At 44.2% G+C, this 13,082-nt stretch overlaps 1 protein-coding gene across 4 annotated transcripts in view; it reads right to left on the bottom strand.

Annotated features, from left to right (window-relative positions):
* The window catches only part of LOC141114499 (uncharacterized), a 121,727-nt gene that overhangs the window by 76,994 nt on the left and 31,651 nt on the right, over positions 1-13,082 (bottom strand). For 2 of the 4 annotated variants that reach the window (XM_073608213.1, XM_073608215.1), the window contains exons 2-3: positions 10,066-10,124; positions 4,215-4,330 (exon numbers count right to left, since the gene is read on the bottom strand). In XM_073608213.1, coding sequence (XP_073464314.1) covers positions 4,215-4,319 — 105 coding nt within the window. In that variant the 5' untranslated portion in view covers positions 4,320-4,330; positions 10,066-10,124. The remainder of the gene's footprint in view (positions 1-4,214; positions 4,331-10,065; positions 10,125-13,082) is intronic. The other 2 variants (XM_073608211.1, XM_073608214.1) reach the window with 1 other exon arrangement.

Raw genomic sequence — 13,082 nt, forward strand, 5'->3', positions numbered from 1 at the left:
AGTGAGATGTAGCTGCACTAAGCTGGGATAGCTATAGCTTTATAGGTAGCTTTAGCTGAACACTGTGCAGAGGTCGCACTACACTAACGTGTAAATAATGTAGATGCCTGCGGTAGTGATAGGATCAGGAAAACACCACCAACCTTCTACTGGTAGCTTTAGATGAACACTGTGCAGAGGTCGCACTACACTAACTTGTAGCTTTAGCTGAACACTGAGGAGGATGCACTACACTAACTTGTAGCTTTAGCTGAACACTGAGGAGGACGCACTACACTAACTGTAAATAGTCTAGCTGCCTGACTGTGGTACTAATAGGATCAGAAGAACACCAGCAATTTTCTTCAGGTAGCTGTAAATACTGTAACACCACCAGCCTGCCTGTCAGTAGGAAGATAACAGGAACGGATCTAGCTAAACTGAATACAGTGTGTATCTATCTATCTATCTACACACACACACTACACTGTAAGTGCAGCTAACTGACTGACTGTCCTGCCTAATCTATCTAACTTAAATCAAATTACACTGTCTCTCTGTCTGTCTCTCAACGCCGGAACACACACACTACACAGGGCCGCCGTGCAGGCGGCCTTATATAGTGTGGGGCGTGTACTAAACCCCCTGAGCCATATTTGGGCAAAGCCACCCTGGCTTTGGCCAATTACAGCTCTCTGTACAGATGGAGCTGTGATTGGCCAAGCATGCGGGTCATAGTGCATGTTTGGCCAATCATCAGCCAGCAATGCACTGCGATGCCGCAGTGAATTATGGGCCGTGACGCACCACACGAATTTGGCGCGAACGTCCCATATCATTCGCAATTCGGCGAACAGACGATGTTCGAGTCGAACGTGGGTTCGACTCGAACACGAAGCTCATCCCTAGTGCTAATATCAGGAACACCAACCTGGAAACAAGAACATGCTATATGCATATGCTACCTCCTCTTCCTGCCCATTTACCAGATGGAGTCATTCCACTTTAGTGTCCATCACCACCTGAAAGAAAAGGATTAACTAGCAGAGGAAAGTTTCTCTTCCGTCCCATGGTATTCCAGTAGTCTCACAAGTGACCACCTTCAGGTTGGTGAATATCCAGCAGCAATTGCAAAGACTTTGTAGCTGCTTGTAAAAAAAAAAATCCTCTCTGGAGTATTCAGATCCCATCCCTGAGGACAGGAAAAAATTGGTGGTCGGGCCATTGGGTACCTCTCTTGATTTCCTGTCATAACCCATCAAAAAAAATAAAAAAAAAAAAAATAGCAGGGACTGCTATTGCTGATTCCTTTCTTAGATGCAAGGTGCCTCGATATCACACAGACTGTATGGTCTTAGAGTTATTTGAATCACTGACCAAAATTAGCTAGGTAGATTAGGAGACTGCATGTTTTTCTAGGTCCATGACTCAATGTATTGCGTTCAAAAGGCAGTCAGACAATTCATTTTTTTAAAGGAGGTCACCAATGACATCCCATTTCTCTCCTGATAGGTATGTTGACATTCTGCTTCAAGTATATCTAAAGCTAAAACTTTTTTTTTTTAAATTGTGGATAGAATAGGGGGTAGTTCTGACCCCTGTCAATTTTTATTTTGCCATCTGTGTGACATTGGTGAGGGCGGGGCAAAGCAATAACAATTGACAGGGGTTCTAACACAATATCCAAAGCCATGTTTGAGTTTCCTACATGTGCTTCAGTTTCTACCTAAAAAAAAAATAATTATTTAAATTAGGATAGCTGGCGTTTGACAAAGCTGTCCCTATAGAGAGCAGTTTGTGAACCTTTTCAGGGAACAGGAACGAATATAAACTGTTTACGAAATCTGTATTAGATCAGTTATAATCTATATTATGCATCTATGTATGTATAATTATATATATATATATATATATATATATATATATATATATATATATATATATATATATATATATATATATATATATATATATATATATATATATAAACACAGAATTGTTGACATTTTTGCAGATGTATAAAAAAATGTATCAAAAAAGAAAAAAAAAACTTAAATATCACATGGTCCTAAGCATTCAGACCATTTGTTCAGTATAAGCACCCTTTTGATCTATTACAGCCATGAGTCTTTTTGGGAAAGATGCAACAAGTTTTTCACACCTGGATTTGGGGATCCTCTGCCATTCCTCCTTGCAGATCCTCTCCAGTTCTGTCACTTTGGGTGGTAAATGTTGGTGGACGGCCATTTTTAGGTCTCTCCGGAGATGCTCAATTGGGTTTAAGTCAGGGCTCTGGCTGGGCCATTCAAGAACAGTCATGGAGTTGTTGTGAAGCCACTCCATTATTTTAGCTGTGTGCTTAGGGTCATTGTCTTGTTGGAAGGTAAACCTTCAGCCCAGTCTGAGGTCCTGAGCACTCTGGAGAAGGTTTTCGTCCAGGATATCCCTGTACTTGGCCACATTCATCTTTCCGTCAATTGCAACCAGTCGTCCTGTCCCTGCAGCTGAAAAACACCCCCACAGCATGATGCTGCCACCACCCTGCTTCACTCTTGGGACTGTATTGGACAGGTGATGAGCAGTGCCTGGTTTTCTCCACACATACCACTTAGAATTAAGGCCAAAAAGTTCTATCTTGGTCTCATCAGACCGAAGAATCTTATTTCTCACCATCTTGGAGTCTTTCAGGTGTTTTTTTTAGCAAACTCCATGCGGGCTTTCATGTGTCTTGCACTGAGGAGAGGCTTCTGTCGGGCCACTCTGCCATAAAGCCCCGACTGGTGGAGGGCTTCAGTGATGGTTGACTTTCTACAACTTTCTCCCATCTCCAGACTGCATCTCTGGAGCTCAGCCACAGTGATCTTTGGGTTCTTCTTTACCTCTCTCACCAAGGCTCTTCGCCCCCGATAGCTCAGTTTGGCCGGACGGCCAGCTCTTGGAAGGGTTCTGGTAATCCCAAACGTCTTCCATTTAAGGATTATGGAGGCCACTGTGCTCTTAGGAACCTTAAGTGCAGCAGAATTTTTTTTGTAACCTTGGCCAGATCTGTGCCTTGCCACAATTCTGTCTGAGCTCTTCAGGCAGTTCCTTTGCCCTCATGATTCTCATTTGCTCTGACATGCACTGTGAGCTGTAAGGTCTTATATATAGACAGGTGTGTGGCTTTCCTAAACAAGTCCAATAATTATAATCAAACACAGCTGGACTCAAATGAAGGTGTAGAACCATCTGAAGGATGATCAGAAGAAATGGACAGCACCTTAAATATATGAGTGTCACAGCAAAGGGTCTGAATACTTAGAACCATGTAATATTTCAGTTTTTCTTTTTTAATAAATCTGTAAAAATGTCAACGATTCTGTGTTTTTCTGTCAAAATGGGGTGCTGTTTTAGCAATATATATATACACACATACACATACACATAAACACATACATACATACACACAGCAAGTGGCAAGCCTCAAAAACTGCTCCCACGAAGTTGGGAGCATAAAATGGTCCAAAATGTCTTGGTATGCTGACGCCTTAAGTATTCCCTTCACTGGAACTAAGGGGCCAAGCCCAACCCCTGAAAAACAACCCCACATCATAATTCCCCTCCAATACTGAGTTGGCCCACCCTTTGCAGCTATAACAGCTTCAACTCTTCTGGGAAGGCTGTCCACAAAGGTTTAGGAGTGTGTCTATGGGAATGTTTGACCATTCTTCCAGAAGCACATATGTGAGGTCAGGCACTGATGTTGGAAAAGGCGGCCTGGCTCCCAGTCTCCGCTCTAATTCATCTCAAAGGTGTTCTGTCAGGTTGCTCTGTGCAGACCAGTCAAGTTCTTCCACCCCATACTCCCTCATCATTGTCTTTATGGACCTTGCTTTGCGCACTGGTACAAATCATTTGGTGGAGGGGGGATTATGGTGTGGGGTTGTTTTTCAGGGGTTGGGCTTGGCCCCTTAGTTCCAGTTAAGGGAATACTTAAGGCGTTATTATACCAAGACATTTTGGACAATTTCATGCTCCCAACTTTGTGGAAACAGTTTTTAAGGATTGCCACTTCCTGTTCCAACATGACTGCACACCAGTGTATAAAGCAAGGTACAGTACATAAAGATTTTTGGCAATACAGTGTGCAATATATATTTATTTTTAAAAAAAGGTTAGCAAAACAAAAGTATGCCAGTCAGTAGCTAACTATGGGCGGCTCCTAACTTTTCCCCAGTAAAAGTATTCTACATTACCTTCACAGATGTATCATTTTCTGCTATAGGAATGTTGCTGCATTCATTTGAATTGGAATCCGACATAGACAGTGACGTTTCATTCATCATACTTTGATATGTCATCTTCACAGAAACTGAAAAATGCCAATTGAAGAGACAATAATTTACAACCAACTTACAGTAAACCGATACAGCCTAAACATGTACATTATTTATGTTTTTTCTGGTAGGGGAACACTAAACACAGTTTTAGTACAAGTAATCGCAACAAAACATGGCCAATGTGCGGCCTGAATATAGAGCGTACAATCCTTCAAAGGTGCATATACACATGCTGATTACTTACAGTAGGCATTCTCAGTTGATGCTCCATGATGATGTTTGAGCATCTGCAAACTTTTGACAACGACAGATATCCACTCAGATATTATATAATAGGAGTAGAAGATTTAGGTTTACAAAACCTGTATTAGTAAGTTTTTTTATGTGACCTCTGTAGAAAATCTTCTGCCCTGAGGATGCTTTCATTTGCTCCTCTGCCTCTTTTTTCTACCTTTGGAAGGAGAAGACGCCCTGGGTGAGCAAAGTAAATCCTTGTGGGAGCTTACACAAGGGATAAGGACTATCTCCACACCACCATCTCCACACCCCATGACAGAGCACCAGTGTCTAAATGGCCAACTGCCAAGCACCAGCATTGTCACATGGGAAGTATGGGACCAAGTCACATGCTCCTTCCTACCTAGTAGTCAGCATTTCGCTTATCCTTCTCAGGGAATGGAGCGAATAAGGTTTGAAAGAAAGGCAAGTATAAGCAGTTTATGGGGGGCGAACCTGTTGCTTTAGCTTTCGTTTCGTTTGTGTGCAGTTATGACAGTACCGGATTTATTTTGCCCTGGGTGCATGTTAAGCATGTTTGCGTAAGTTTTTGATTATGAAATTGGTTAAACCACTTCAGTAAGTCAGATCAAAATAAAAGCTAAAAAAAAAAAATGACCAGTTACATTTACCGGTAACTGTTTCTGGGAAGTCTTCCAGGACAGCACCCTGAGAGATGACGGTCCCACCTGACAGGAAACACAATCAAAGAGGTTAAAACCCCGCCCCCCCTGTGCTCCTCAGTTGTGAAAAAGTATTGACCCACACCAATGCACGAGAGTGAAACACCTCAAAACTCCATACAAAACCAACATACCAAAAGAGCGGGTGGGAAGTAGGCTTGCCATCCTGGAAGACTTCCCAGAAACACAGTCACCGGTAAGTGTAACTGGTCATTTTCTCAAGTCGTCTTCCAGGACGGCACCCTGAGAGAAGAGCAAGTAGCTCAGGCCTATTTTAGGGTGGGACAACAGCTTGTAGGACCTTTCTACCAAAACGCCAGATCCTGAGGTGACAGCAACTCAACCCTGTAGTGTCTCAGGAAAGTGCTCTGGCTTGTCCATGTAGCTGCTCTGCATATTTGCTCCACTGATGCTCCGACCCTTTCTGCCCAAGAGATCACCAGAGACAGTAGAATGTGCTTTAAGGTCATATCGGGGCTGCTCTACCAGTCTGATCATAGGCTAAAGTAATAGTCTGCTTAATCCATCTTGCTATGGATGCTTTAGACGCTTGCTGACCCTTCTTCTGTTCAGAAAAATTAACTAATAAATGGCTGGACCTTATAAACTCTTTTACCTAAATTTTATCTAAATAAGCCAATGCCTGACATCTAAACAATGAAAGAAACTTTCTCTCTCATTCTGAGGGTTGGTGCAAAAATGAAGGACAATCTGTTCTGTGGAACTTAGAGGCTACCTTCGGGAGATACAGGGGGTCCTGCCCGAGTACAACCCTGTCATCAAATAATAGAAATTTTTTTTTTTTCTATTGACAGAGCCTGAATGTCGCGTATCCTCCTGGCCGTTGTAACCGTCAGCAGGAAGGCTGTCTTTAGGGTAAGCAACTTAAGAGGGATAAGAGCCAACGGATCAAATGGTGCCTTGGTTAGGGCTTCCAAGAATGACGTAAGGTCCCAGGGTGGAAACTTGCTCATCTGCACTGGGGACAGTCTATCTCTGGCTGTCAAGAACCTTTTAATTAGAGGGTCCAGAGCCAACCTCACTGTCCAAAAAAACAGGACAAGGCTGCGACCTGAACCCAAAGTGTCTTGGTTGCCAGCCCCTGATCCGCACCATCCTGGAGAAAATCCAGGATGGCAGGGATCTCCTGTTGGGAAGTCTCCTTAGCCTGTCACCAGTGCAAGAAGACTCCCCAGACTTTTGCGTAAATACGCCTGGTAACTGGCTTCCTACTCAAAAGAAGGGTGTCGATTACTCTCTCAGAACACCCCCTTTTTTGCAGGCTCTCCCTTTCAAGAGCCAAGCCATCAGCCTGAAGAAGCCGCGATCTGGGTGGCAGACTAGGCCCTGAAGGAAAAGGTCCTGCCGGTTCGAAAGACGCTGAGGGGGAGCTATGGACCAACTTCCCAGGGAAGGGAACCAGGTCCTCTTGGGCCACCATGGGGCGATCAGAATCAGTCTGCCCTCTGATAGACTTAGCTTCTGCAGTATCCTCGGGATCAGAACTAAGGGGGGAAAGGCATATGCCAAGCAGAAGTCCTAAACTTGGGCCAGCGCATCTACCCCCTCTGAACCCCTCGAGAGAGAGAGTGTGAGAAGAATATTTTCCCTCTTCTGTTCCCTCTGCGGGCAAAGAGATCGATCTCTAGGTTGCTGAAGTGCCGACAAACAAGGGAGACTACTTCGGGGTTCAATTCCCACTCCCCTTCGTGAATCGGTTGCCAACTGAGATAGTCCACTTCGACATTGTATGGCCCCCTTTATTTGTACTGCTGAGATGGAGGGGATTCTCTGCTCTGCCCTCTCGAGGACCTCCAGAGCCAGGGTCAGAAGAGCGCTAAACCTGGTACCTCCCTGATGATTCAGGAATGCCACTGCGGTTGCATTGTCAGAAAGGATCTGGACCTCCCGACCCTTGATTCTTTCCTCAAAGGCACTTAAGGCCTCTCTTACCACCAAGAGTTCCCGGAAGTTGGAGGAAGTGCTCCTCTGACTCCAGGTGCCCTGGGCTCGAAGTTCCTCTAAGTGGGCCTCCCAACCCCAGGCGCTTTATGAGGCGGTACTTTCCCGAGGGCTTTGGAACTACAAAGATGTGGGAATAAAATCCCTGCCCGCACTGTCCTGCTGGTACTGGCACTATGACCCCCTGCTCTGCCAGCTGTCCGACACTGTGTAAGAGACCCACTGCTTTCTGAGGGTCCCTGGGTAAGTGGGTTAAAAGGAAACTTGGGGGAGGTGAGGAGAGAAACTCCAATCTGTAGCCCTCTCTTACAATCTGAAGGATGTGGGGACTCTGAGTAATTCTTTCCCACTGAGAGAGAAAGTGGGAAAGTCTTCCCCCTACCCTTACATCACTTGGTATCCTGGTTGGCAGATTTCTGGCTGGGGAAGAGAAGCCCCCCCCTTCTGCTTGCCTTTGCCGACCCCCCAACGCCTATTAACGGTACCTTCCTTTTTATCTCTAAACCGTTTTTTTAGCCTGGGTGCCTCGAAAAACTTTCCCCCTGTTCTTCTTAGGTTTAATGGAAAAGGGCCTGGTCAAACCCAGTGCCGAAGAGCAGGGAACCCTCAAATGGAAGACCACACAGCCGAGTTTTAGAAGTGCTGTCCCCATCCCAGGTCTTGACCCACGAGGCTCTCCTTGCAGAATTCAAAAGGGCACCAGTCTTGGCGGTTGTACGCACCGCCTCAACTGCCGCATCTGCCAGATAGGCTACTGTCCTACCAATTACCTCTAAAGAGTTCAAGACTTGTTTGGACTTAGAGGTTCGTAACACATGATTCATTAGTTTGGTGACCCACATGTCTGCATTCCTCGCCACACAAGCCGAAGCCATGGCAGGGCTTATAGCCGCTGCATTGGCTTCCCAGGCCCTGCGCGAGAGCGTCTCGGCTCGTCGATCCAACTAGTCCCTGATGTTGCCTGCATCCTCAAATGAGAGGTCGGATTACTTGGACACCTGAGCCAGGGAAGCATCTAATCTAGGTGTCTTCAAGAATCTCTCTTCCTCTTCCTCCTTGAAGGGGCACCTACATTTCCACATTTTAAACTTCAAAAGTTTTTTCTTTCAGGCTCCTTCCACTCCCACAGGGTGATATCCTTAAGGGCCTGACAGACCAGGAGGACCTTGGATTGGGGCTTAACCAAGCCTCTATACATCCTATATTGTGCTCACACCTGTCCTGAGGGTTCCTGAATCTCTTCTGGACGCATACAGTGCCCTAAGAAGGCCCTCCATATCATCGGCGGCAAAGATATGTCTGCCTGGTCTGGAGTCCTCCTGACTGTCCTCAATGCCCTCATCAGAACCGCTCTGATCGGAGGATTCAGCCTTCTCCTCCTCAGAATTCTGAGAGGGGAGAGGTTTCAGGGGTTCTGGACGCCTATGTCTGCTACCTTCTGCTCGGTTAGAGAAGGGGCCCTCCTGGAAGGAAGAACCCTCTCGGATAGTGTGAGGTTCAGGGTCCCTAGCTTTGAGGGTTGCTTGGAAAGCTTTAAGGGTTGTCAGCATCTCTGACTGAATGGAGAGAAAGTCATTCATAACCTGAGAGGTTTCTTTCCCCGCTAACTTGTGGATACACTTGTAACAAAAAGGTTTAGAGTGATCCTGAGGTAATTTATCATTACAGTCTCGCATCTTTTAGAGTGGAAAGGGGCTTTAGGATGACTGGCGACCACCTGGGCAGTACTGTCCTCCCCTATAAGACACATAAGCAAGTTAGAAAGCAATGCCCCTCTTGCTATGTCCCCTCCCCATCATTACCCCTGCCAGCTTAGGTCGACTCACCCCCTGTTGTCTCCTCTAATGCTGTGGCTGCTGAGGGCCTCTCCTCCCTTTCCATCTTGTCACCACTGCCAGTGCTGCACTCCTTGCTGAGACTGGTGCGGATGATCCGGTAAGAGAAGGATTTGGAAGCTTGCTCCACCGTCGGTCAGACCTCCGCTCCCAGCTCAGAACCCTGTCGCCATTTTGCTGAAGCCCAGGACCGGAAGTGACCCGGTGAGGCATGGCAACGTCATTTCCGTCGCTAGGGAGAAAGCAGAGTCATTCCTCTTCCTGTCACCAGCAAGATGGTGCCGAATCCTCTGAGCTCAGCTGAATGGCACCATCTCTCACTGCCAGCTGCCCACGCGACCTTCTGCAGGAGTTGGGGGTATGCCGTACCCAGCGCTTCAAGGGAGACCCGACCGGTGGCTCCCCCCCACTGAACAGACGCCCGCCAGGAAAGGGGGAGGAACAGGAAAATGGTCCCTGAAGTTCTGGGTACCCCACTGTACCCAGGGTCCTTCAGCTCTCAGGGAGGCTCTTCCCAAAACTGCCATCCCCATGAGAAAGTGGGGAGACTCCCCCAGGAAGGGCAAGCCCTACTGGACCCAAAGACTTCACAAGCCTGCGGCTCAGCTCCCAGGGGGAGACCACCAGCCCACAGCTTCGGGTCTCGAAGAAAAAAAATAAACGGTTTTGCTGTGGGGAAACACAATCAAGAACTGAGGAGCACAGGGAGGGGCGGGGTTTTAACCTCTTTGTTGATTGTGTTTCCTGTCAGGTGGGACCAGTCATCTCTCAGGGTGCCGTCCTGGAAGATGACTTGAGAAATACATTTCTTATTTAAAATGTACTGATTGTACATTAAAAGAACCAAATTCTCTCCTTTCCATACATACAAAAGGATTTTTACAAGATTGTTTTTCACCAGACATGCAAGCCCAGAATTTAGTACAATTACAGTAGGTCCATGTCATCATCACTCCCCAGTCAATATTTTTACTCTGCAGAATTTGCATAGAATCAGTCAATATTCTTCACCTTGCTAGGTCTCCTAAGAGCATGAGGCCTGACTCCCGATGTTATTTGTGTGAAAAGATCTGTAAGAATGTAATAAAATGGAGAGAAGAGCACATGTATCACACAAGTGTATAAACATACATGCTTCAATCACTGATCAGCTTCTTTGCTCATTTTTAGGGTATTTTAAGGTGGATTAAAGTGGAATTCCAGTCAAATGCTAAGCCTAAACCTATCCCCCTATTCTAACTACCCTGTAAAAGAAAGAAGTCTATACTTACCCAAGTAGGGAACACCCTAACCATGCAAACATCCAAAATATATATTCAAGGATTGACCAAGTCAAAAAATGATCTGACTTTGTGGGCACATAATGAGAGAATCGGTAAAAAAGTATACATTTTATTACAACATAGTAAAAAAAAAAAAAAAAAAAAAACACCATAAAAACATACAAACAACACCCTGCATGGACACAGTTACCAGTTACCCAATAATGCAGCTATAGAGGACTGGACCTACGGTACAAAGATTTAATACTGTATCAAGGTAAAAGAAACATTTCTGATCCAGTAATGCCTCCAAAAAATTGCTTGTCGATGTGTTTCACTAAAATATTAGTTTCCTCAGGACAGATACTGGGTAGGTGCTGGTAAACTTGTGGCTCAAGGTGTGGGAGAACTTGACCAAACAACAACCGAAAAAATTAAATTGCATATGTGTGTCTAGAGTAGTGGGATACACATATATCATGTGGTCTATAGTAGATACCACTGGTATATAGTATAGATATTGGAGTATAAATCACACACAGTGGCAAGTGGTCACAAATTCCCACTATAAGCATGTTCAATACAATATTAGTACCAAGAGAAGGCCCATGGATACCGGACCAAGTTATTACATGGGTAAATATACAGTCCCCTTAAGTATAGAGGCAAATGCAATATCTGAATGTGTAAGAACTGCGCCTTTTATTGGGGCACAAGTTGGTATTGCCACATACATAGGGGAAAAGTGTGCCCCTTTTGGGCCTACACCCCTGTGGACAGCTTTCCTTGCTGTAAGCGATCAGTTCTGATCACATGATCTCTTCAGCGCCAGCTGCAGTGTAGAGATCGCTGGCACCAGTTGCAATGTCTGGGTGGTGACATCACCCACAGGCTTAAGTTGGATACACACTATACAACTTTTGTTCAATTTCCTTTAGATTTACCTTAAACTACGTAGTACAGGGGCGTGCCTGATTGCATACAAATTGAAAGTGTTTTGGTTTGACCTCATATTATATGGTTTTGGTAAATCTAAAAGGAAAAAAAAAAAATCTAAAGAAAAAAATTGCATAGTGTGTATCCAGCTTTACTATGGGTCATCCATTGTTGGCTGTCCCTCCTCTACACTGACGCCAGGCGCTTGGACCCAATCATGTGACCAGACCGGAATGGCCTCAGATTCAGAATAAGTATAGACATCTTTCCTTTCACATGGTAGATAGAATAGCTTTAGAATGGGGATACGTCCAGGCTTAGTTAGTATTTGACTGGAATTCAGATTTAAGGTTTAACCAATTTTGTGGGGGGGGGGGGGGGGGGTTCTTCCTTTTTCAAGTGTATTTGATATGTTATTTTTGTACTGTAGTCTAAAGATTGTACCAGTGCAAAAAAAAGTACAATAACGACACTTCTAAGGGGCCTTTTGGCACAAAACAAGTCCACTGTATTTGAAAGGAGCTGTATTGGGTAGGAGCCACTTAAAGCCTATGGCACTCCCAAAATGTTAATCTGGCCCTCTCCATTGACTCAATGACCCCAAAATGAAAAAATATCACTGAACTCTCCCAGGTTTCACCCAAATGATAGGGTGTTGGGGAATTCTTAATTTTCAAACTTCAAACACTAATAAATAGATATCCACTCATATTGTGGTGATGATGGACGTGTAAAAAGGTATATTCAGTTATATATATTTAGTATATTATATTTAGTCTCTATATAGTTTATGTGAGAACAAGCATGAAAGACTGGGATATTTTGTTCCATGTGCGCTTGTTATTGCTAAAAAAAACAAAACAAAACAAAACAAAACAAAAAAAAAAAAAGTGTGTCTTCTAGAAACTCAGTCTTGGAAGTATAGAGAGTTAAATAAGTGGATTTGGTTGGTATTAGGGAGGGGCATGTCAAATGTTAATCAGCTTCTTTGCATAGGTGAACAAACTGCTATAAATACAAGGTGAATCTTAACCACTTGCTGACCAGCCGCCATCGTTATACGGCGGCAGGCAGGCTTTCCTGCGCAAATCTCCATAGCTGTACAGGGGGCCCGCGCAATTGCGGGCGGGAGCGTGCCCGCGGGTCAGGAGGGCTCAATGTCTCCGGCGACCCACTATCGCCTAGTACAGAGGCAGAATGGGGGATCTGCAAGTGTAAACAAGCAGATCCCTGTTCTGCCAGATGACATGTCAGATTTTCTGCTCCCAGTGATAGGGAACAGCGATCTCGGTCATGTCCCTGGCAGCCCATCTTCCCTACCAGTGTAATTTTTACATTGATCAGTGCATTTTTACAGCACTGATCAATGTAATATGTCACTGGTCCCCAAAAAGTGTCATTTGGGGTCAGATTTGTCTGCCGCAATGTCGCAGTCCCATTAAAAATCACAGATTGCCACCATTACTAGTAAAAACAATAAAGAGTAAATAAAAGTCCCTAAATCTACCCCATATTTTTTAGATAGAAAATTTTGAGCAAACCAAATCAATATACGCCTATTGCGATTTTTTTTACCAAATATATGTAGAAATATATATATATATATATATATATATATATATATATATATATATATATATATATATATATATATATATATACATACATACATATACATACATACATATACATATATATACACACACACACATACATACACACATGTTTTCTTATTTATATATATTTTTTGGGATATGTATTAAAGCAAAAAATATATATATTTTTTAAACAACATCACTATGTGTTTATAGCGCAAAAAATAAAAACCGC

Source organism: Aquarana catesbeiana, linkage group LG12 (assembly GCF_042186555.1).
Source record: "Aquarana catesbeiana isolate 2022-GZ linkage group LG12, ASM4218655v1, whole genome shotgun sequence".
Taxonomy (NCBI): Eukaryota; Metazoa; Chordata; class Amphibia; order Anura; family Ranidae; genus Aquarana; species Aquarana catesbeiana.